The sequence below is a fragment of the Macrosteles quadrilineatus genome, unplaced genomic scaffold, assembly GCF_028750875.1.
Source record: "Macrosteles quadrilineatus isolate MER2022 unplaced genomic scaffold, UCM_ALF_1.0 Scaffold_1__1_contigs__length_201487025, whole genome shotgun sequence".
Classification (NCBI taxonomy): domain Eukaryota; kingdom Metazoa; phylum Arthropoda; class Insecta; order Hemiptera; family Cicadellidae; genus Macrosteles; species Macrosteles quadrilineatus.
In genome coordinates this window covers 46081352-46108651 of record NW_026542594.1, presented here as the reverse complement: position 1 = coordinate 46108651, position 27300 = coordinate 46081352, and the positions used below count along the sequence as shown (strand labels likewise).

General features: G+C 35.9%; 1 protein-coding gene across 2 annotated transcripts in view; it reads left to right on the top strand.

The window, feature by feature from the left end:
• Nucleotides 1-27300, top strand: part of LOC128982900 (kinase suppressor of Ras 2) — a 149311-nt gene that overhangs the window by 109134 nt on the left and 12877 nt on the right. For both annotated transcript variants that reach the window (XM_054401958.1, XM_054401957.1), the window contains exons 14-15: nt 7060-7193; nt 19956-20093. In XM_054401958.1, coding sequence (XP_054257933.1) covers nt 7060-7193; nt 19956-20093 — 272 coding nt within the window. The remainder of the gene's footprint in view (nt 1-7059; nt 7194-19955; nt 20094-27300) is intronic.

Genomic DNA, 27300 nt, shown 5'->3' with positions numbered 1-27300 from the left:
TCAATTAACATTGTTGCAAAATGCCTATAAATCTACCGACACCACACAAAAAATGACTGACAATAGGAGGGTTAAGGTATTGATTGATTAATTTCAGCGAATTTCCCACGCATAAAAGAATAAGCTGTTACCGTAAGTCTCATGGACAGGAGGTCTCACAATATTTACTTTTTTGTTTTTGACCCCAGAGGCCAAAAACACCCTCCGTGCAGTTCCATGTATGTCCGTTAGCATGGTAGCTTGAGTAAAAATTATCCAATTAAGTATATAGAATATCTAATGTTTTCAGACAAAATTCCAGAAAACTAAATTTTAAAGTTCTATGTTATTCTTTTAAAGAAGTAATAAATTATTGTACTTTGTAGCTGCCTAGTTTGCTTGGTTAAGCCCCGTGTACACGAGGTTAATATTAGCTGCTAATAGATTAGCGCTAATAAATTAGTTCCGTGTAAACGATCTATTAGCGACAAAAATTACTAGCACGCTAGCATTTTACTCGCTGCTAGTCGTTTTGAACATGTTTGATAATGTTAGCGCTAATAAGTGGAGGGGGTGGTCACGTGACCACTAGCGTTTGCGAATTAGCGCTCTACTAGATGTTTGCAGTTCTGCTAGTGCTAATCGCCATTCGCCACTAGCCACACACCAGTGTCAGTACAGTTGTTGTTTGTCTGACAAGTTAAAAGTGTTTGTAAAATAAACTACATCAGCATTCTGACACATACTTTCTCCCATAAGCTTGTCAACAACCTTTATCATAATCAGTGAGAGTAATATTATATGTTATAGTTAAAAGTCAACAAAATTTAAAAAATACTTTTGAACCAAATTGATACACAGCAACAGGGTGTTGTACTATTTGCTTCAGACCATAACATATTAATTTGGATCAAAACCAGCTTTTCTAAAACATCAGATTTTTGTTGTTGTTTTTTTTATGGTTTTTAGGAAAAAATAATATAAGCTACAATAACTTTTGAACCGTAATGTTTACGGAAATGGAATTTGTACCATTTTGTTCATAATTTAAAGGTCTATAACATACGAAATTTCTAAGAAAATTGTCTATTTTTGAGAAAATTCTATCTTCCGTTATTTTACAGGATTTTTGGGAAAGTTTCCATCTATATATCTAATTCCGTAAGCCCAAAATTTTACAATGAAATTGTGAGCGAACTGGAGGCCGTAGAAAGCTGGGAGGGGTCTCATTTTAAAGGTCTGGGCATGAAGTTTTGGGGAAAAATACTCATTTTTCTTACTTATGCACCAAAAGGTTATTACAGGATGAAATAAATCACATTTAAATAGCATGGGAATCCAGGTCATGTCCGATTTGTTTACTTTAAAACATGTGGTTTAGATTTATTTAAAGCATATGGTAATATCATTGACTATTGGCTACAAAAGTTGTATTAAGGTTAGGAGTTAAGGAAAGGCCAATTGGCCTTTCCTTAACTTAACTTAATTAATAATCCTAAAAGTTGTATTAATAGTGTTAAAGGTAGTATGTAATATATGTATTGTATGTAACTATAGTGCATTTGAAAGTAAACATGCGTGCAAATGAAAATGAAACAGCATTTTGTGATTGGCTTCTACGCTTATATTAGGTAATGGAATCTTAGAGAGCAATAGGGCAACACCGGCAATTGACATTCCAGATAACTTTGTTCTCTCTGATTGTGCAATTGTTTATGGCAACTCAATAAATCCAGAAAATATTCAAAACTACTCCAATCAAATAATTGTATGTCCTTTAAATGAACATTGTGATAATTTAAATGAAGAAGTATTAAAAATCTACTACAGTAATTATGAAGTAGTTTCAGAAGACCCTACAGAGAGGTTGAACATACCAATTGAGTTTATAAATTCAATTACACCATCTGGAATGCCACTACACAAATTAGTTTTAAAAGTTGGTTCAATAGTGATGCTCATAAGAAATAGGGTCTGGATTAGTTAATGGAGTACGATTGGTTGTGTTGGGTATGTCTGAAAAAAGTGTAAAGTTAGTAGTAATTACTGGAGTAGGGAAAGGGAACATATTTTTCATGCCAAAAATAAAACTAATATCTACAGATCCTAATATGCCCTTTAAATTTACAAAGGATTCAATTCCCATTGCGATTATCTTTCACCATTACTATAAATAAAGCGCAAGGCCAAACCTTCCCAAAAGTTCGAATTTATTTGAAAAAAAAAAAAAAAACAGTGTTTACCCATGGTCAACTTTATGTTGCTTTTAGCCGGGTAAAGCGGCCAGATGACGTTAAAATAGAAATAGAAACAAATAAAGACCAAGGAATGGACCAAAATGGATACTACACAACAAATGTTGTTTTCAGAGAGATTTTGTTACAGAATTAGAATTGTACAATTTGGAAGATAACATTATCTCTATGTGTTGTGTTTTTCTAAGTGAATTTGTCTATATAAAAAAAAATGTATATATATTTAATTAATAGTGAAGATTATTGAAAATGTTCTTTTGCTGTATTATGATTAGAAAATTTATGTTACAAACCCACCACATGAAGAGTCCTTTTGAATTTTTATCCTAAACAGAGCAGACATAAAAATGAATTATGCAGGTATGTGATAACTGTTATACATTATTATAACATACAAAAAACTTAAACGATAATTCAAGGTAGGGTACGGTAACCCATGAGACAAATAATTTGTACAAAATAATTATTAGAATATATTACATATACTGTATATAGGGGCTATTGCCCCTACAAGCCACTAGTTAAAAATCTAAATTTCAAAAAAATTAAAAAAATGTTAAATATTTTAATAATTATAACATACTTAATTAAATCAAAACCAGTTTTTTTAATCCTTTGTTTTCAACGACCCCAAACATTTTGTTTCTTTTTATTAATTTCATGTTCATACAACTCGTGTATACCAATTTATATAATTTTTTTTTTTTTTTTTTTTTTTAGGGTGAGGAGGGAAAATGCTTTTACGCACACAGGTAGCCAGCCTGTAGTGTGAGACTCCTGAGTTTATCACAGACTACTCACTAAAAAACCCCCTCTACTCTGTTGGACACAGACCTGGAATTGTTTGTCACATTACTTCAAGTCAGGCCAACATGTGACCTAAGCCCACAGGGCTCGCACCGTTTCTGGCATTATTTATATTTTGACCTACACCGCATCCCGGTCGAGGTCAAGCTTCTTGGCGCAGAGAACACCCTGGATGTAAAGTGACACACAGGTCCAATTGTCCTCACCCTCCATCATCATCGGTATGACCGTGTCCACCGACAGCAGTCCTACGAACTGTTGAGCCTCTAGGCGGGGCCTTTCCCAATGCTGGCAGTGGAAGAAAGTGTGTTCCACGTCATCGGGAATGCCTGGGCAGTATATGCAATCGGGTGACACGGTTTTGCCCATCCTGAACAAGTACGACCGGAAAAAGCCGTGACCCGTCAGAAATTGGGTGAGGTAGAAGTTCACCTCTCCGCACCGCCGATTAACCCAAGGTTGGACCTGTTGTATCAGTCGCCTGGTCCAGAGCCCCCTTGTCTCCTGTTCCCAGCTCTCCTGCCACAGCTGGAAGGTCCGGGTGCGTTCCTCAATACTTGCCTGGTCCTCCCCACGGCGCTGATAAATTGCCTTCCTCTCCGCCGCCAAAAGTTTGACGGGGATGACTCCAGCAACCACCAGGACGGCGGGTTCGGACACTGTTCGATAGGCAGATGCTACCCTTAGTGCTGCCTGACGCTGCACTCGGGCGAGCCGCATCCTATATACCTCCTTATTGAGAGCGTCTGCCCAGACCTCCGCACCGTACAGGAGCACTGACTGGACCGCAGACATCAACAGCCTTCTGCGGCTGGACCGTGGACCTCCGACATTGGCCATTAACCGACTAAGGGAAGAAACCATTTTAGCGGCCTTGTCCGCCGTACGGGTGATCTGGTCTCGCCAGCTGAGCTTGCTGTCCACCATGACACCAAGGTACTTTGCGGCACGAGTGGTTTGGACTTCAACGTTCCCCACCATCAAAGGCACGATGGTGTCAATCCTCTTTTTAGTCAGAATGACAATCTCAGTTTTGCTCAGAGCTAGCGAGAGACCATGTTCTGCCATCCATGCGTTAATGGTTCGCATGACTCGATTTAGTTTCAGCTGGGCAAGCTCAATGCTACGTGCAGCTATTAAAGCCGCAACGTCATCTGCATACCCAACTAGGACAGTTTCCTCAGGCATCTCGGATCTCAAGAGGCTGTCGTAGGCGACGTTCCAGAGGTCCGGGCCCAGTATGGATCCTTGAGCAGCACCAGAAGTTACATCCATCGTCCTGGAGCCTTCTGTAGTGTCGTAAATGATGAGGCGGTACCGGAGGTAGTCCTCTATCATGCGCATGAGGTATGCCGGGACGTGGAAAGTGTTCTCCAGTGCGTCGAGCATATCGCACCACCTCGCGGAATTAAATGCGTTTCGCACATCAAGTGTTACAAGCAGCACAACCCGACGAGAATAGTTGTTAAACTCCTCAGCTCTCATTACGGCTCGCTTTACCTCCTCAATAGCGTCAACCGTTGACCGTCCCTTCCTGAAGCCGTACTGACGAGGGGATAGATTCCCTGCAGCAACCACGGCTGAATTCAGTCGGGAACGGATCAACTTTTCCAAGACTTTCCCAGCAGTGTCCAACATACAGAGAGGTCTGTAAGAGGAGGGTAGGTCTGGGTTTCCTTTTCCCTTCCCCACGAGCACAAGCCTAGCTGTTTTCCAGCAGAAGGGAAACTTCCCCTCGGCCAGACAGGCATTGTACGTGCTCAAAAGGATTTGTGGGTTTATTGAAAAGACTTTCTTCAGGGCCTCACCAGGTACCCCATCCGGTCCAGGAGCCTTGTTGTTCTTCAGGGACAGAACGGCCGCCTCCAACTCCTCGAGACTGAAAAGCGGTACGTCGTCCACCCTTCCGAACTCCCGCAATGGGCGCAGTGTGTGAGTCGGGAAAAGGGACTTTACGATCCTCTCCATAGAGGCCCCGTCCATAAAGGAAGGTGGAGAGCGGGTGCCAAGCTTCTTGGTTACTATCTTGTAACCAAGGCCCCACGGATCGGAATCGACATCGTCCCTTAATTTCTCCCAGCAACTGCGTTTGCTCCGGTTAATGGCCCGGCGAAGAGACTTCCTAGCCACCTTGTAAGCGTCAGACTTAAGACGTCTATCTTCAGGTTCTCTGGCCCTGGTAGCAAGACGTCTGGCTCTCAATGCTGCCCGTCGTAGTTCCGCGATCTCGGTTGTCCACCAGTACACAGGTCGCTTATCGCACCGGGATCTCCTGCAAGGCATTGACTCTTTGCAGGCCGAGACTATCAGCCTCATCAATGATGTAACTGATGTCTCTGCGTGAGCCAAGCCAGATGCAGCAGGTACCACTGGCTCTCCCCGTAGTATGACTTCAGTGAATTTGGCCACGTCCAGCTTTTTGGTGTTCCACCGAACGGGCACCTGCCGAGACACGGTAGCTTGTCTCTGATGACTATTTATATAATAGGTAATAATATAAAGGTAATAATAATTCTTAAAATTTGTCTCAACACATTGCAATTTAGGGAACAGAAGACATTTTGTGCAGAACTGAAATGATAATCATGACCAATGAACACTTCATTTCTACATGACTAGCGCTAATAATAAGCGCTAATAACTAGCTACGTGTGGATGGAAATTTTTGCGCTAGTGTGCCCAGCTAGTGCCAATAGCGAATATTAGCGAATATTAGTGAACTAGCTACATGTACACGGAGTACATGTGGATGACGCCCCCCCGCCAAAACATCACCACTTACATTTTATTCCTTTATCTCAGCCAAAGCTGTTATCGCTGCAAAATCTAACTCTCACGGACGTTTTTTCATCGCCTCCATTTGTCATGGAAACATCGTCATCGTTTTCCGTGACTGTGGCCAAATCTTGAATATCTCTCGCATTTATGGAGACATTGTCTCCCACAGTCATTGGAACTCGTCATCATTTTCCGTGATCCTGGCAACATCTTGTACATCATCCGCCTCCATCTTCGTCTGCTCTCGTGGTCACAGAAACACCGTAATCTTTATCCGCGATAGCGGCAAAATCATGAATATATTTTTCCTTCTTGAAGACATCATCTTCGTCTCCCGCAGTCGCGGAAATGAGGTCAACTTTTTTTGCGATTGAGGCAAAATCATGAATATCTTCTTTGTCTACTGCGGTTACGGAAACGAGGTCAACTTTTTTTGCGATTGCGGCAAAATCATGAATATATTCTTCGGACTTGAAGACATCATGGCTTTGAAACCCGCGGTCACGGAAAAAACGTCACCTTTTTTGCTGTTGGTGGGCGGTGACAATCAGACCTCTCAGCGCTCCCTGGACCTCGGCACCCCCTACATTGCGGGGTTTTTTTCACGCCATTGTGCATACTCCTATGCAGTTATATTAATTTCTCTAGATTCAGTTGAAAGATTTGGATAAATAGTGAGTCAACCAATCAAGTTGAAGATAAAATTGTGTATTTACAAATTTAAACATGTTAATTGAGAGTTTTTTTATGTGCTCAGATCAGTATACTTTAATGTGCTTGTGCATTAGTGTCCTGCTAATCTGAACTATGTAATTGGGATCGAACCCTGTTTGGAATACAAAATTGTTATGATTAGCAAAAATGTTTTAAAGTTTAATGAAAAACATAAGGAATTTTTTTATTAATTTAAATAACCATACATATTGTTACCACAATCACAAAAATAAACACTGTGATTACCTCCCATGATTGTTTTCTTTTTTATTACATGGCCATAGGCTTTTGGTGATTATTCCAAATTATTTCAGTTTTCCCAGTTTCCCAGTGTGCTGGAAACCCTTATTAGTATTTCAGAACGCAAAGCTTTGTTTTAAATCAAAATACAGGACCTTTTTCCCCAACAGGTGGTTTGGATTAGCGAGACTATGGTATGTTATGAATGAATTTTAAATATTTTTTTAACAGCCAGAGAGTAAACCAATTAATTGCAGAAAGTAATGACATTTAATTTTGTTTTTAGGGAATGGGATATCTTCATGCAAGAGGAATTATTCATAAAGACTTAAAAACGAAGAATATATTTCTGGAAAATGGTAAAGTGATCATCACAGACTTTGGGTTGTTCAGTGTTACCAAATTGTGTTTTGCCAACAAGTAAGTAACATTTAGACGTACATAATATATTTTGTTCTGTAAACACTAGGTAACTTTGGGCTATTTTCTTAAATATACAATGAACTGAAAAACAATTTTATTTAAAGCTTTTTTATTGTAACTGTTTGAGCTTTTGAGTTTTTTTTTTTAACACAAAACAAACAAGTAGAACTGTCTTGTCGTTTGTTTTTCTTTAGTGAAGTGTCGATACCAAACTTTATCGATTCTCGATACCAATCCCTGAAAAATCTATTCTCGATACCAATCCCTGAATAATCGATTCTCGATACCGATACCATTTTTTTAAACTGTTTTACCCAATTTTCTGAATGGATTGGTTATACTACACCAACCCCTGTCTTAACGTCTTTCCATTAAGTATTTTTGAGGTAATGGGGTGTTTTTCAAGTAAAGAAAAAATTATCTAGCTATGATACATTCCAACGAGCCAATTTAAGTTAAAACCCTTTTAAACACATAAAAAAACTACCATATTAAAGATTTCAACACTTATTTCCAAAAAACGGTTGTAATTAAAGTTATTAAAAATGCCTAAGCTAAGTTTTAAGTCATCCCGTCAACTCCTCATTTGTATCAGAAATATTTCCAAATCAATTAAAAATAGCAAAAAGGCAAGAGTCAATAAAAATTCCTTTTTTAATAACTTTAGTACTGTAATGTATTAATTGATGCTTTCCAAATCCATCATAATTCAGTACAGTACCTTTTGTCGAAATTAAAGATACAAGCAACCATTTCGTTACAAGACAGGATGTTTATTTATAGCCTCTCACTAGAGGCTCGAGGCACAAACACTATCTTGACCTTGGAGTTGTTAACCCCCCTTCCCTGCCCTCCCTACAAGTTGCGTTGTTTGTTTACTCCAGAGATAAGATAATCAGTTCTCAAAATCTTAACGCACTTTATGATGTTATAAATTTGCCAAACAGATAACAAATCAGATCTGATGTGCTCGTGCTAGCTACGAACGATGATGACAAACTGACAATAGGCTATGTTATATTTTTTGTGATCAATACAAAATACTGTAGCTTATTCTCAGTCATATCCTGTAGAGATAAGCGTATGGTTCAGTTCTCATCGCCCAGCGTGGGAGCGGAAATGCCGAGATTCCTAGAAAGCGGCGGTTAAACCAAACTGCTCTCAAAGCAAGGTCAGTTAAAACCAACTGTATTATTTTACGATTGAAGGCGGATAATCCGATTATCGGTTAATACGAGGTCGGTTAAGAGGGGGTCTACTGTATCTGTAATATCAAAAATTTATGAAAAAAATTTGCAAACAAAATAAGCTGAATATCTTGAAGATACTAAATAACTCAATAATTTCCAACATGGCTTCAGGGCTGGAAAGTATGTAGTAACAGCCGCGGTTTCTTTTATTGAATCTATGATTGATTCAGTCGATAACAGTGAATACACCACCAGAATCCTCATGGATTTATCTAAAGCGTTTGATAGTGTTAATCATTCTCTTATAATTAAAAAAAATACAGTCATTACGTCTATAAAAAAATACCTATTAAATGGTTTGATGGTCGTTTGCAGATTCAAAACAATATGATTGTGATTATTTTTTATGGAGCCAATCATCCAATGTTTTAGAGTGTATTTTAAAAGTGAGTGACCGAACTACAGTTTTCTCCTAGCCAAAAGCACATGTTTTTAAACACTAACTAAACATCCTTGAAAAGGACACTAGAAGCAAAATAATTTCACTTTTTTTATTATTAATCAGTTATCAATCATTTTACTACTCAACCACTATCTTAACATGGTTAAAATAAACGTTTACAAAGTAAGGATCCTAAACACATTAACGTGAACACTACTTGAATTTAGCAGTAATTTCCTGTTTGGATCTCCACCCCACCCCCTGCCACCCTGTACATCTGACCAGCTCATGACTAGGGCCTGACCTTTGGAGCAACAACAATCTGAGAATAAACCTAGATTACATCTGCATTAAGATAACATTAATGAAGAGAGTTAATAGATAATATTCATTACCTAGAGTTATTTTTATTTACAAATCTTTTAAGAAGAGGATTTTTATTTTACTTATTGATTAAACTTTTAATACATTTACCTATTTATTTTAATATAATTGACCTTTGCTAACTACTGTGAGAGGATAAGTTAGATACTTACCATTCTGTTTAATAATATACCTAGATCTATTCAAGGGCCATCCAATACTTATGGGCTTAAAAAATAAAGGATCAAATGCAACTTTAATGATATTACAAAAATATGACTGAATAAATAAATTAACACTCTGGTTCTGCCCATTATTTATTATCAAGTTTTACATTATGGATACTAGTCAAAACAAATACAAGTATGGAATTGGAGATAAAGTGTATGCTATGGTGATGGGCCACTCACCTTGGCCGGCTATTGTAGATAGCTCTGAATCTAACTCAAAATACAAAGTGAAATTGTATGGTACATCAGAAATAGCTTATGTTGTGGAAATTTATGTCTATCCATACCTAGAAAATATATCTTGGTTTAGTAAATTAAAAAACAAAAACTTTACAAAAGCCATGAAGGATATTGAGCTGTTATTTGTTAGCAGTAGATCTTCAAACTGGTCTAAAATTTTGAGTTCTTCGTTAACATAGATAATGACACCCTTGCACAAAATCCTCAAAACCAAAATGAGCCAGCTGAAATCACAGAGGTACACTGTCAGACACCTACGATGTCTCTTCAGTTAACAAACAAGCAGGAACTGACTCAAGTGATCAACACCCTAAAAAATAAAACATCTGCTGGAGTAGATGATATATCCGCCAGTCTACTAAAAAAATGTAAAGAAGAACTTGCTGGACCGTTAACATACATAATCAACCGTTCTTTCCAAGAAGGAATTTTCCTAAGTGGGCTTAAAATTGCAAAGGTATACCCAAAATTCAACAAAGGAAACCATCTGGACTCAAAGAACTACCGCCCAATTTCATTAATTTCCACATTCTCCAAAGTATTCGAAAAATAGTACTAAACAGACTTCTTCAACACCTATCGTCCAATGAACTGCTCACACCACATCAACATGGATTTTTACAGGAAAAATTAACCACATCTGCCATAATAGGGCTAACTGAATATGTAATAGATAATCTAGAAGAAGGAAACATACCAACCGCCATTTTACTTGATTTCAGCAAAGCATTTGACTTCTTAGATCATACACAACTGTGTAACAAGTTAAGAAAAATTGGGATTGGTGGGAAAACTGCAGATCGGTTCAAGAGCTATTTAACTGGAAGAAGTCAGATGGTTGAACTTTAATACAGTAGACCCTTTCTTAACCGACCTCGTATTAACCGATAATCGGATTATCCGCCTTCGATCGTAAAATATTACAGTTTGTTTTAACCGACCTTGCTTTGAGAGCAGTTCGGTTTAACCGCCGCTTTCTAGGAACCTCGGCATTTCCGCTCTTACGCTGGGCGATGAGAACCGAACCATATGCTTATCTCCACTCCACAGGATGTGACTAAGAATAAGTTATTTTGTAGTGATCACAAAAAATATAGCATATTGTCAGTTTGTCATCATTGTTTGTAGCACGGGCACATATGATCTGATTTGTTATGTGTGGTTACGATTTTGAGAACTGATTATCTTATCACTTGAGTAAAACAAACAAAGCATTTTGTAGGGTGGGCAGGGAAGGGGGGTTAACAACTCCAAGGTCAAGATAGTTTTTGTGCCTCTGAGCCTCTAGTGAGAGGCTATAAATAAACACCCTGTCTCGTAACAAAATGGTTGCTTGTATCTTTAATTTTGACAAAAGGTTCTGTACTGTATTACGATGGATTTGGAAAGCATCAATTAATACATTACAGTACTAAAGTTATTTTATTAATAATTATTAATAAGAATTTTTATTGACCCTATGCCTAGTACTATAATCTATTCCACTAAAAGTAGGCCTATTTTACTTAACCGTATTTTGTGTTTATTTGTGACTTTTCTATTAAGACGAAAAAAGGAGATAAAGAGTAGTTTATTTTATAAATAACGCAAGTATGACTACAAAATAATGATTATATAATTCTAAATGTATAATAGCACTTCATTATGTTATGATTTTAGGGATTGCCCGTTTTAACCGACCTTTTAAGTTATCCGACCTAGGTCCGGTCCCATTAGGGTCGGTTAAGAGGGGGTCTACTGTACACTGAAAAGGGATCTACACAAACAGTTAGATCAAAGTTATTACCTGTAGTAAAGGGTGTTCCACAGGGCTCTGTGCTGGGCCCCACCCTTTTCATCTTGTTTACAAATGATCTCCCTCACTATTTGGAAGACCACAGCAAGACTCTTATGTATGTGGATGATATCGTACTTCTCCTTGGGGGAAAAAACCCTGAAGCCCTTGAAATCAGCTCGTTTGTTTCCATAAACATGGCAATACAATATTGCCAAAACAACAGCCTAGTAGTTAATGAAGAGAAAATACAACAACTGGTCTTTGGCAGGAGAAATAGTGGGGTTTGCAGGATCCCAGACATCGAAGGCCCAGAAGAAGCAAAGTATTTAGGTTTAATAATAGACCAGAAACTGACATGGACCGCTCATATTGACAGCCTGTGTAGTAAGCTGAGTAGCAGTGTCTATGTGATAAGAAGGATAAAAACCATAAGTGACACCAACATAGCCATGGTTGCCTACCACTCACTGTTTGAATCACATCTTCGATATGGCCTTGAAGTATGGGGAAATTCATCGGCAATCAACCTCCAACGTGTGCTTATCCACCAGAAAAAAGCAGTAAGAATAATAGCAGACATGGACAAGAGAGAAAGTCACAGACCAAAATTCCGTGAGCTAAAAATCCTTACTATTACAAGCCTGTACATCCTAGCTGGGCTATTCATGGAAGCAGGCTACAGCTCCAACGAGGTATGGATAGGCACAGCCATAACACCCGACAGGCTATGAATTACGCACTTCCAGTCCATCATCTAACTCTTTTTGAAGAAAAGCCTTCCTACATGGGAGTGAAGTTCCTGAACCTGCTACCAGAGACAATAAAAGGCCCCAACATAAGCAGCACCAGACAACGCTTATAGGCTTGGTTTGTGGAGAGACCATTCTACACAGTTGAGGAGTTCATGAACTGGAGAACATCACCAATGTTCCAGTGAGAACTAAACAACCCTCATAGTAATAACTATCACTATTGACAGCGCCTCAAAGACCAACAACTTTACGCTGTTTCATATTTAAATCTCTGTAATGTTTGACGCCTATTCTGTACTCTATGTCCAAAAATAAAGTATTCTGATTCTGTTATACAAGTGAATCATTGATAAAGGAAGGACCTTCAGCATCTAGCAGCCTTTGTTGACAAATACACCTTTAACTGTCAATGATGTATCCGTTAGCTATAATACTCAAGTTTACATAGAAACCACTACAATGAGTTCCTAAAATCTGCAAGACAGCCCTGCCACATACATAGAATTAAAATCTACACCACCCCAACCCAAAACCAATTTAATAGGAGAAGAAACAACTAATAAACTTAGTCTTTCTCTTTAAAAAAATGAGTGGTTAACTGATGATGTAATACAAAAATATTTTGATCTGTTATTGAGTAACTTAACTAATCAAACAAACATCGTGCTTATGAATCCAGTGATCGCTCAAGCAATCAAATGCCTGCAAGACTTTGATTTTACCCTGGAAAACTCAAGTATGGAAACAAGCACACACATTTTTATACCAGTGAATGACTCTCTAGATGTAGATAAACCAGGCGGCTTTGGTTCCCATTGGAGTTTAGTATATCAAATCCCATTGGTGATTAGTATATTGAATTAAACCAGAAACGTTGGGACCAGCTAAACCAGAAACGTTGAAACCAGCATCTTGATGAGGGTTAATTGATCCTTCTATACTACTAAAGGAATTACGAGATTGTTGCATCACTGACGGTCGCATTGGTTGTACGTCTGGTATTCTCATCATAGTAGGATTGCGGACCATTGATGGTGGTTGAACTGGAGTGATATGTTGTGCTTCTGGTGTTCTCACCTGAATAGGATTCTGGAATACTGGGTGGAATAGTGGGTTTATTGGAGATTCAGGATTATCCAAGTGTGAGTTAGGAGATGCTTTTGATATTTCTGAGCGAGGTCTCAATTGGTTGATATGACGTTGTATTTCAATGCCTTCTTTTGTTGTCAAATGGTAGCTCCGCGGCCCGGTTATTCTAGTGACTTTAGCAGGAATCCACTTTGGTCCTCGCTGATTGTAGCTTCTTGCAAATACGGAATCATTTTCTTTCAATTTCCTCTGAGGTGACTGTTGGTAATCGTGAAGCGCTTTATCCATCAATCACCCTGTATATAAAAAAGGGCTTAGAGTAATCCCGAAAATATGAATTCATTCAAGCATAGATAAAAGGAGTAAGTATGTCTACTCCTTTTATCTATGCTTGAAGGTTTTTAAGACACGGGACGTTTAAATCGAGGGCCAGAAATCTCAAAACAGGCAGCTGTTTTAATGGTTCGAGGACTATACTATCAATGGAAATTACCCGTAGTGCAGTTCCCAATTAATTTAACAATTATTTTCTTTGTTGTCAATAACTATTAACTAATATCCTGTAAATAAGTTTTACAAATTAAGCTGTTTCATTGCGTGTACAGATTCCGATCTATTTTTAAAGTAAAATTCATAGTTAATTTAAAAGGACCCATTGTTCAGACTGTAACAACTATGTTTGATTTTTTATTGTTTACTTTATATTGTATTTGTATATAAATTGTTACAAAAAATAATGGTTTGGTTTTCAATTATTTTGTTTGTTGTTTGTCTGTCTATCTTGTAGTTTGACGTGATTTTTTTCTTAAATACTCCTCTTTTGTTGTTCATCATAAATATTCTGTAAATAAGTAGGCATAGTAACTTATACAGTCGTTCCAATAGTGGTACGGTATAGAGTTTGATTGAAAATAAATTGAAAACTTTGTATTTTGTTTGTTGTCTATACCAAAACGTTTTAATATTGCAAGTAAAATTACGAATATTCATGATTAAGCCCTGGTTTTTAATGCTCAAATTATTCAAACTGTATATACATTTTTTTATGTTTCATTAAATCATGATACAGTTTGATTTAGGAATATAAAAATAATAGTTAGTTGTTAAAAACGTGAGTTTCCTTTATATTGCTTCTAAATCGAGACATATTTCTCGTTTGCAGGTTGAAATATAATTAAAAAATAATCGGATTTCATATTTTGTATTCAGAGTGAGTAGCTCAAATGCTATGGACACAAGTCGTATCAGGTGTAGTGTCAACTGTAGAGAGGGCCGCTACGACGCATACTACTGCTGCGCGCCACTGCCATTATGCCAAGCTATAAGGGATATAACAAAATGTTAAACTGTAAATGCCTTGGATTTTTTATTTTTTAAATTTTGGTCAAGTTGAAAAAATAATTTTAGCCGCCATGTTTCCTATATGACCGCCAACTTTGATTTTTCTTATGGAAGACCCTATATTTTAGGATTGTTTTGGAAAGTTAAATGCAATTAAAAAATGTTTTTATTCTTGGCAATTTTTCTCTAAAGCTACTCGTTTAGGAGTTACAACGTGTTACAACTAAGAAAAAATGACTTGCGTTTTACATTCTGCATCATGTATCTCCTAAACGACTACGTTTAGAGCAAAAATGCAAGAAGTAAAATATTCTTAAAATTGCATCTAGATTCAAAAAATACTATTTATTTACTCTTTGCATTTTCGCTCCAAACGTACTAGTTTAGGTGCTACATGATGCAAAATGTACACCGCAACTCCGTAAGTCATTTTCTCGGTTGTAACACGCTGTAACTCCTAAACGAGTAGCTTTAGAGAAAAATTCCAAGATTGGAAACTTTTTTAAATTGCACTCAATTTCTAAAACAATCATTAAATATGGGTCTTCCATACGACAAATCAAAGTTGGCAACCATATTGGAAAATGGCGGCTAAAATTATTTTTTCAACCTGAACAATTTTTTTCATAACAAATCTAAGGTAGTTACGATTTAAAATTTTGTCATATCTCTTATAACTTTTGAATAGAATAGCTGGCACACTTATATCAAACACCCTGTAATTTCATCGAACATTAAACCTACGTCTCAAATCGCGCGTGGGTTGGTCTAGTTTTGTATGTAATTTTAAGTACAATTCACATTTTATGAACTGTACACATTACAATTACAACTTAGAATATTAGATTTACTGTCCACATTAAATTTACAACAATTTCCGTGCTTATGTCAAGTGCAAACGCTGATCGGTCTGCACAGCAAAATCCCATAACAGTTACTTTCCGTGCACAGAAAGTTAAAATGATGAAATTTTGCCGTGCAGTATCGGGAATTAGTATATTTCATAACAAGAGTGTCAAGTCTGCAAAAAATTTCATATTTGACATCATGTTTGCAGTGCGAAAATTATCGAGTACTTTAAATGGTCGAGAATATGTATAGACCCATTTTCTATTCCAAAAATACTACAGGGTGAGGCAATGAAAGTGGCCCAATTTATAAATTGTACTAACTCCATTATATCATAAATTAAACATATTCACCCAATAGATATAAATACCACATCAAAACGCAGCTTATTTTTGGCCAATTGAGCTTAACCAAGTCATTTTTTCATTCCTTGAAAACAAAATCCTTCAAGTGACGTCCTTGTCCCACTTGACATTCCTTTTTAGTCACTTGAAAACTCCATCAAATACTCCTCCAGCATTTCTTCAGGAATCACTTTAGTTTTGGACAATTCTTAGCTTCCGTTTAAGCAAATCTGTGGGGCGACTTAGAAAAAACCTCGAACTTCAAGTAGCTTATCAGAATACCCCCCCCCCCCCCTAAAAAAAGAGCCAACGTAAAGCTTTCAACAACAAAAGCTTCCTGGCAAATCTCTTCGGACTTCGAGTTACTGCGGCTCACACTTTTACAGCATTTGCTGGTGTACAAAGGGTTTTGCGGCACCAACCGATTATTTTTTCGTTTTAAGCTGTTATACTAAATTATTTTACCCAGTTCACCGTTGTTTTCCAATTTGGAACAGCACCATATTGACCAGGGATGGAATGTGGTCCAAACAATCTCTGGGGTTTTGTACAAGAATCACTATTTTAAAAATGGGTTTCCACATCAAAATCTCAGTCTTAATAGCCTCAGGCATAATGTTTACTAAAATGACATAGTTTAATTTACATTATAAGCAGAGCTAAACTATTAATTGTGGCTTTACTTATAGTGTGACAACGAAAGAATATTGGGGTGCTCTCACTGCTTCACCCTGTATTTCTTTACTACAAAACTCATAGAATCTTTAGGTCATACCTTCAATTTAAAGTTAATGTTTACTTTTAGTTGTTGAAAATTTAAACAGTTTATAAAACAATTACAAATATTATTGTTTTTTTACATCGGCAAAATACAAAAATAAAAATAGTAAACATACTCTCGCATAGTAAAAAATCTTTTTCACCACAATATGATGTTATTAGCTGTTTTACATACGTTAATTAGAGGCTGAAAGTTACGTTTTGCTGACCGTACCAGCTGTCATCGTCATTTGGGGACCAAACAGGTTTTTACATCCCTAGGACCGCAAAATCAGCTGCCCGCTTGCATATTAAATACACAAACAGTATCCATAGCATTGCAATATAATTGTTATATTTTCACCGTTGCCTAGCAACGGTTTATTACTATTTTTGCTGATTCCTTAAATTACTTCTTCACATAACCTTAAAGTTGCGTTTGTGAATAGTAGTAGTGTGGTGAAAAATAGTGTTCGTACCACGGACCAAAAATGGTTTTGCAGCTCTCGATCGTTCTCGACTTGGTCTCGAACTTAAAAACCCCGAGCCGGTAAAACCTCATTTTCGGCCCTAGGTACGAAATATACTATTGCCATAGTTAACAATGTAATAACAGATTTGTGCAGGTGATAAATATGCAACGAAACATGTCATTTTACAGTAGTGTAGCGAAAAAAACCTATTTTCTTAGCTCATTGTACGTTTAAAAAAAGTTTACTTTCGCCTGTAGAGTATTGAAAAGAACATTAATTGCCAATATACAAACTATAATATCTTAATTGAAAGTAGATAAATCTCTTATTACATGTACTCACACTTGTTTACGGACAATTTTAATAGATATATTCGAGAAACGAAAATATTGAACTACCTTTAAAAAGCCAAAAATTAATACTCTCATTTTGTGAAATAACTTTCCCAACTTTATAATTTAGATATGAAACAATATACAGAAGGCATCAAAACGAACATGTAGGGCAAAGACAATTGATACCTAATAATTGTATGCTTTGAGTTCGTAAACCATATCTAAACTCTGATTTGCTTAATTATTTATTTGGCTTACCTCATGGCTGTGTACAGCCCTCAGCCATGTAGTAGGTTTATTTAATCAAACTGTGTAATTGATTTAGGGGGTATTTTTAAAAATTTGTATCCCCTCCCCGCTGAAAATAATGGGTATAGTGGATATTTATTTATGTTTAAACTAGTTGAATGAATTTAGGGACATAAGTCCCTAAAAAGCTCAAAATATAAAACAAATTATTGTAATATCTAAAAGAAAACTAAGAATTACATTTTTTTATTTTCAAGATGGATATCTTTGTAGACAATTTTATCTTTGTATAAAACGTATCTCTGTTGACTTTGGTTGTTGTTATATACATATATATAGTTTCAATTATAGATAACGTGATCCTTGGTTTTAAATATAGTTCAAGAGTTTTTATTCATATTTTGCGCATGTATTAAGATTGAGGTCAATAAGATAGCCATACAGAATTTCAACGCTGTAGCTCAAACGGTGAGTTATGAATGTTTTTGTAAAAATCACATAGGACAATATTACATTTTTTGTTTCTTTCAGCTGAATAACGTGACAAAGTTTGTTCATATGTGTACAAGACAACCTGAATAGCACTTATTCTCTGTTTGGAATGTTTCAAATATTTAAAAAAATCCTCCACGTTTTAATGCATAGGTTACATATTGCTTAGACTCCTGCATATAAAAACTAAAAAAAAAATAATTAAAATATATATGTTCTCAGTCTTTAATTTATTTTTTTAAATTGAAAACAAATATATATTACATTTTAAATTGAGTATATAACATTTTTTTAGTTTATGGTAAACAAACGTACAACAATATTCAACCAATTAATGTTATGTTTATTACACAAAGTCTTTAAAATTTTCAGAAGAAAACGTACAGTATTTCATTGAAGCTCATCACTGGACAGAGCAGCAGAAGAGCGTGAGTGAAGTGCGTTGCGGGTGCGAGGCGAGGGAATCTCTCCCAGCCGGCTGAGTTGGCCGGTCGACCGACTGAGTTGCACGACATGGCAACCGCGCTTAGTCGGTTTCGAGACTAGCGCCGCCTAGGATCTAGTCGGTTTTTCGGCCAAAAATTGTTAACACATATTAGCATTGCGTGGGGTATCTGTGTCTATACTCCTTTTATCTATGGTTGTAGCCACCCTTTAAATTCTGAACAAAATAGTATAACTCCCATTTCTGTAAAATTCCAGTTTAAATGTTATTGTAACTTATGTTATTTTCCCATAAAACCCTATGAAAAAACAAAAAAATGGATTTTAAAAAACAGTTTTTGATTGAATTACTACCTTTAAGGTCCTTATAGTTCTAAACAATATAGTGCAGCCCCCCCCCCCCCCCCCACTATTGCTGCAGCCTGATTGCTGTAAAAGTTACGATTCCAAAGTTAATGCGACTTTTGTAGTTTTACCTAATAAATATCATAGTTACATAGTTACTAAATACCTATTAAATATCATTTTTACTCTAATCACTTATCCATAATAATGGTTGTTGACAAGCTAATGGGATATAGTATGTGTCAAATTGCTGATTCAATAATGTAACTAATGTAACCTTTATTTTTTGTTTAGGAATGATTGCGTCTTCTTCGTCCGACGACATCTTTGAAACACTATATTATCAACTATGTTATCACTATATTACAAGATTATTACACACCTATTCTTTGGCAACAAGTTTTCCACTAGTTGCTCTAAATTAGTGAGGAGCAACATTTAGTTTTCAACTTTTAGTTGTCAACTTTTGGTTGTCAACTTTTGGTTGTCAACTTTGGTGTAAACGCGGCTTTACCCGACCTCTTATTAACCGATAATCGGATTATCCGCCTTCGATCGTAAAATAATACAGTTTGTTTTGACCGACCTTGCTTTGAGAGCAGTTCGGTTTAACCGCCGCTTTCTAGGAATCTCTGCATTTCCGCTCCCACGCTGTGTGATGAGAACTGAACCATACACTTATCTCCACAGGATATGACTAAGAATAAGTTATTTCGTATTGATAACAAAAATTATAGCCTATTGTCAGTTTGTCATCATCGTTCGTAGCTCGAGCACATTTGATCTCATTTGTTATCTGTGCGGCATATTAGACTGTATTAGACTGCATGCCCAAATTTAGTCGTCATTGTGATAATACACCAATGTGACCTAAACTACCTGAAATTACTCCTGATTTTTTTCTGGTTGGCCTGGTGCGCACCCTTTATAATGTCTTGACTTATTTTATGATCAAATCTGTGCAAGTTTAGTTTTAGTATGAATTGGTGTGATTTTAATTTTTTAGTTGTCATTTTAGGTTTTAACTTTTCTCTTTGTGCTTCAGGAAGGTAGATGGACTGAGTATACCAAAGGGGTGGCTGTGTTACCTGGCACCAGAGATCATCAGGGATCTGAGAGCTCATCAAAAGCCTGATGATGAGGAATTGCCATTTTCCAAGTTTTCTGACGTTTACGCTTTTGGGTAAGTGTAGGTACTAGGTAGACCAGTAAAATATAGAGCTGAACCGAGTTTAGTTTTTACATTTAATACCATTAAGGCATAAAAACAGAGAGTTAATGACAGTCAAATCCAAATAAAAGAAGTTGGAAAAATGATTTTGTAAACTTAAAACTTATTTTTTTTTTATTTAACCAGAACAACTCAATCCCGAAATATAGTAATTATTTGGTAGTTAATTTACTCAATTAATTACAGTCCCAAGATATGTAACGTTGGATTAAAAGTAAAACCAAGGCAAATAAACTAGTGCTATAAAACAGCTGTGTCTAAGGAATGTCGGCCTTAGTCACTAACAAGACTACAAGATCGCGCCACTCATCCTACACTCATCTCCATTCATACTTGGCTTAAAATACCTACATAGTATGGTCACCATTTCATAAGAAAGTATAAAGTAAAGTATAAAACTAAACCATAAAATGTATGTGTTAAGAGCCCCAATTTGCATACATTACTTAAGCCTACTGATGTATCCTACTTTCAAGATTGTTCTTGAACAAAATGTTGAGAAGAAATTCAGTTAATAATCTGATTGATTTTTCAGTTGGCTCCTTTGAACAAATCATGGGTTATTTTACGAGCAAACATGGGATAATTTTTAATTCAACATGCATGTTGGCATTTGGGGGAAGATTGAGTTGGGTAATTGTTCTACACCCGTCTCTCAAATCTAGCAGAATATATTTTAAATAAGGTTTTATGAATTTTAACTCTAGGGATTGATAGATCACTTCAAGATGTTAACATTTTGGAAATTCTTAAAAATCCCACTAATATTACAAGTGAGAAAGTTTGGATGTATGGATGGATGTTTGAGACAAGTAAACGTGAAAAATACTGGTCGGATTGAGCTGAAATTTGGTGAATTGATAGCTCACGTGTCCGATTAACATATAGACGCATTTTTATCTCAAAAATCCTTTCGGGCTCCGTCCCAGTGGCTTTAGAGTTTCCCATGTTAACCATATGAGTATTCATATTTAAAAGAAATTAGAGATGTGCGAGTACTCGAGATTTCGAGTACGACCTTGAAACTCCCCCCCCCTTAGCAACACAGGTCAATGTTTTTAGAACAGCAGGGTCTTTTTCTAGGAAGGAAGGGTGTATGTAAACAAAAAACAATGAATCACTCTCACCAGCCAGACCCGGGCACTCAAGGTCATAGACTCTCCCCCACCCCCTGCTGACAGAATGCAAGTGAGAAACAAGGAAGTAGAGACAAAAAATATATTTCTTTATTCAAAAACATAAAACTGTTTCAGATAATGATATATGACTATAAAGTCATATGGTTGTTAATTATTATTATATTGTTTTTGTAAACAAACTTGCTTGTAAACAAACTAACTTGTAGTTCATAAAATGGAATTTTTCATCTAAAGATTTAGTTTTATTTTAAAACAAGAAACATGGTGCCGAAACGAAGAACCAAGAATAAGAATAAAGAAAGACAATGTTCTCCATTCAGAGAGGATAATACAGACAACATTGATTATGATAATGAAGAGATGAATAATCAAGACTTACCAATGAACATAAAACCACCAAAGCCACTGTTAGTTACCAGTAGTAGTGAAATGACAAAGAAGTGGAATCTATGGCGGAAACAATTTCAGTGGTATACTACTGCTGTCAATTTGAAGAAGAGAACATCAGAAAAACAGATAGCTACTTTTATGACAGTACTTGGAGAAGATGGAATTGAACTCTTTGAGTCTTTTGATATTGATGAAAAATCCACTAGCTTGGATGATATAATTGCAAAATTTGATTCGTATTTTGAAAAGAAATCAAATGTCATGTATGAACGGTTTGTCTTCAACAATCTAAATCAGGGTAAAGGAGAAACTTTTAATGATTTTTTAGCTAAAGCATCTGACCAAGCAAATAAATGCTTGTACGGAACAATGAAGGATAGCTTATTACGAGACAGGCTGGTTTGCGGAATCAATGCTTGAAAAGACAATAAACATCTGTAAGACTTCTGAAGAAGTAGAATTTCAGCTATCTACAATGTCTGAAAAGAAATGCTGCAACGTTTATGCAGTTAAAGGAAAAGAAACTTTAGGTGAGAAGCAAGAGGAAAAAACATTAAGCAAAAAACAAGAGGATAACACCTTAACTTGCAGTCGCTGTGGATATCGCCATGGCCCTCGAGCTTGTCCTGCTTACCAAAAGAAGTGCTCTAACTGTGGTATCCTTGGCCACTTCTCTAAGGTATACCGCTCAAAACCAAATAATCGAGTGAAATCATTAAAAACTGAGGACTCCGATGAACATAGTGAAGTATATTCGATTCAACACTCAGACCAGGTAACATTAATTAGTTCCTTATCTAACGAAAGAAAACAAAAAGCAGGAGATTGGACTGAACTACTAATACTTCCTAAGAACCAAAAAGTATTTTTCAAATTAGATACAGGACCTCAATGTAATGTAATAAGTAAAACTATTGCATTAAATAGTAGTTTAGAAATTAATGGTTCTAAGATAAAACATTTGATTTCATACACAAATAACAAGCTACCGGTGCTCAGTGAATGTACTGCAACTGTAGAAACGATTAACAAACATCGACAAAAAGTCAACTTTATTGTAGTTGATGGAAATTATCCAGCGATTTTAGGTCGAGATTCATGTCAGACATTGGGATTTGTTAAAAGGGTACATGAGTTACACGCTAGCAATCTTGATGAAAACCTATTTAATGGGATAGGATGTTTGAACAATTATGAATATGACATTGATATAGTTGACAATCCTTCACTAAAAATCTATCCAGCTAGGCGAATTCCTTTTGCATTAAGAGAACATGTTGAGCGTGATTACATGGTAGAGTTAGGTGTTATTAAACCTGTAACTGAACCTACTCCTGTAGTGAAATAATGAAATAATGACTTTATTCCCCAAATACAAGTTTTTTTACATTACAAAACAAATTCACCTTGGAACTATGTTGTCACCGTCTCCAGTATTTGTGACAACATGAAAGAAAAAACACAGTTATTTATAAGCAATAAAAAATTGTATGAGTCCAGTCCTTGTTGAAAGAAGTGATTAATAACCATGCCGCTCTCCGTGGCGCCGTTTAACACTTATATTAACTTATACATATACAGTAATATAAATACAACTTCTTTATTGTTATAACAAAAATCAAATAATTACCTTATAATATTGAGAACTTTGTTCGTTAAACCAAATACATTCATTACTAATTATGAATAACACAAACAAAATATGCAAGAAAAAAACAGATGGAATTGAAATAAAATTGAAAAGGCCATACAAAAATATTTTGTTAACTAAGAACCTGATTTAAAAAATCAGTGACTGGAGTTTTGAAAAGCCAATATTTCAATTTTAAAGAAAACAAATTTAAGGATGAACAACTTCTGATATCTCCCGGTAATTGATTGAAATATTTAGGTCCGTTGTACTGATAAGAATGTCTGAAGAGCGATTTGTTTACTTTAGGTAATCTGAACATTCCTTGGTTGTGATTTCTAGTATTGTACAAAAGGTTACTTGTTCCTGTATTTCCACTTCGAACATAAAAAAGCCGTAAAACCTTGTAAATATATAAATGTTGAATCGGAAGTATTTTAAGTTCAAAAAATAATGGAAAGGAACTTTCTCTTATTTGGCATTTTGAAATTAATCTAATAAAATGATTTTGTGTGACTCTTAATTTATCAATATGACATTTATAGGTACCCCCCCCCCCCCCTAACACTGGATGGCGTACTGTAATCTTGAATCAATTAAAGTAAAGGGTTCGCAATAAAAATATACTGCAAATATTTTAAAAAAAATAAAAGCTTCTTATGGAGAATTTAATTTTTGAATGCAGGTTTGTCACATGTTTATGCCAATTTAAATTTTCGTCTAAAATGACCCCAAGATAGCGAAAATTGTTAACCTTTTCAATTTTTTTACATTTACAAGAATTAAAGGAACAGCCAAAAGTGTGGAAAACGAGATAATTTATAAAGTTAAAACTATGTACTAAATTAAAGTTTATGTATTTGGTTTTTTCAACATTGACTTGCATTTTGTTTGCTGCACACCAGTTACTAAGCAAAATTAAGTCATCTTTAATTTTGTTGAAAGTTAAATCACTATTCTTTTCGGAATAAAAGAGGGCGACGTCATCGGCAAATGCACAGATTTGTCCATGAAAAGGAAGTGTGAGAAGATCGTTGATAAAGATAAGGAAAAGGGTGTCAGATGTCACCGATCCCTGGGGGACTCCTGTCTTTACATGTATCAAGAATCAAGAATCAAGAATTTTTATTCATCGTTAACGCTATGTACAACACATGCAATGGATGAACGTCATAATAGTAGCCTAAAGTTTACAGGCAATAAGGCTAAATAAATATAGACAATAAAATATAAACAAGTGCAGAGTACATGCAAAAAGTATCACAGTCATCTTAAAAATAAAATACTGAAGTTTATAAAAAACATAGGTATGCAAAGACTAGAGCAAACATGAAAACAGGTGCAATGTGTATACAATACATGCAGTGTGTTTAAAATAAGTTTAAAATAAATGTAGCGGCGAGCTTAATCGGTTTAGGATCTTGGTTTGTTGTATTCTATTGGACAAAAAACTGCTGAACCAACTCAGCGCGGTTCCTCTTGCGCCTGCTGCATTGAGTTTAGATAACAAACTATTATGGTCTACTAAGTCAAAAGCTTTTTTGAAATCAATAAATAAGCCTGTAGATTTATTTTTGCTGTTGAAACTGCTATACATTTTTTCTGTTACGTTAATTAATGTGTCCTCGGTTGATTTTCCCTTTCTGAATCCAAATTGAAAATTGCTGAAAAATTTTAAATTGTCTAAGTATTTAATAAGTCTGTTTTTCATCAACTTTTCAATAACTTTAGAAAAAACAGAGAGCAAACTAATAGGTCTTAGATTATCTAATTTTAACGAAGAATTTTTTTTATAAATCGGAACAATTATGCTTTGTTTGAGTTTTTCTGGAAAAATCCCGGTCGAAAAGCTTAAATTAATTAAATGAACCAAAATGGGAGCAATACTTTCGGCAACAGTTTTTACAACTTGAACGGATATTTGATCAAACCCTGTGGACTTTTTGTTTTTTAAATTATTTAATGTAGAAAGAACTTCAGTGACAGTAGTGGGGGCTATAAAGAAGGAGTGAGGTTGGACTTGCAACGCAAGGGGCGGGGGAGGGAGTGGACCGCTGTGACCTTGGCCATGACTTTGCACTGCGATAAAGTAATTATTGATTTCTTCCGCAAATGTAGCCGAGCTACAGTGATATCTTGGCATGGTAACTTACTTGGGTAAATTCATTAATAACTTTTCAAAGTTGACAGAGCCTTTGCGCAAACTACTGAACAAAGGAATAGCCTGGGTTTGGGATTTTGATCAAAATACAGCATACAAAAAGCTAAATGAAGCTCTTACGTCACCTCCTTTGCTCCGTTACTTTGACCCAAAACTTCCCATAACATTATCAGTTGATGCAAGCTCACATTCTGTTGCATCAGTGCTCCTACAGGAAAATCAGCCAGTAGCATATTCTTCCAAATCTCTAACTAAAACACAGCAAAGTTACAGCCAGTTAAAGAAAGAGGCTCTAGCAATTTCAGTTGCATGTAAGAAGTTTCACGAATTTGTATGGGGATCACAAGGTCTAGTAGTTGAAACTGACCATAAGCCTCTTGAATCGATCTTTAAAAAACCCTTGCATGACACTCCTCCAAGAGTTAAGCGTATCGTTATGGAGATAATACCCTACAATCCAAGAATTGTTTATAAGAAAGGAACAGAACTATATATTGCGGACACACTGAGTAGAGACTGCATAAATCAGGCTACCCCTGAAGAAGAACTTTCTTTTGCAGTAGACTTGGTAATATGCCAAAAGAAAAACTTAAGGAGGCTCAACATCTCACAGAAAAAGAAGCTGAACTCTCCAAACTTAAGTACATCATTCTTTAAGTGGTTGGCCTGAAGAAAAAACTGAATTGCCAGAAGAGCTACACAAGTATTGGAATTATCGGGATGAACTAGCTGTTCATGAAAATATAATTTTTAAAGGGGAAAAAATATTGCTTCCCATGCATCTTCGTCCACTTACACTAAAACAGATCCACCTAGGACACAAAGGAATACAAGACTCACTAAATTTTGCTCGAGAATACGTGTTCTGGCCAACATGACAAACAAAATCAAAAATTATGTTTTGAACTGCAAAGTATGCTCAAAGCTCCAAAAAGATAATAACGAGGAAAAATTATTACAGCAAGAAGTACCTACTAGACCGTGGATGGAAATAGGAACTGACATTTGTCACCTATCCGGTAAAGATTATCTTGTTGTTGCGGATTCCTACTCTGGTTGTTATGACATTGAGTTAAAATCTACAACATCTTCAAATGTTATTACTGAACTCAAAAAGTTGTTTTCAGTACATGGAATTCCTGAAACGTTATTATCAGATGGAAGTACTCAGTTCAATTCATTCGAGTTCAAAAATTTTGAAAAAGAGTGGCAATTCAATAAAAGGGTTTCAGTCCTTTGTTTGCAAGATCAAATGGATTAGCCGAACGGTATGTTCAAGAGGCAAAACTCATTCTAAAGAAATGTCTAGAAGAGAAGACGGATGTATATCCAGCCCTACTTCATCAAAGAAATATACCCCGGAAAAATCTTGGATCTCCAGCTCAAAGATTAATGGGGCGCAGAACAAGGACACTGCTCCATAGCACAGATAAAATTCTGCAACCTAAAATAATTCAAAATGTTCACAATGAATTGCAAAATATTCGGGGAAAATCCAGACAATACAGCAACAGAACAAAAAAGAACAACTTAAAATTTGAAGAAGGAGAAAAAGTACTGTATAGAAAAGAACACAGAGACTGGCAGCCGGCTACAGTCGTAAGAAAAGGTCCGGAGCCAAGATCAATCAATCAATCAATCAAAATAACTTTATTCATATTGCACATTTTGTACAGAATGGAGTCAGTTATAAAAACACAATATTAAACTTAAGACTACTTATCATACCTTATAGAAACTTTAGATGGGAATATTTATCGAAGGAACTGTTGGTTTTTGAAGAAACGATTTTATGACGTTGAAGAACCGGCAAGAGCAAGTAAAGTGAACGGAAGTAAA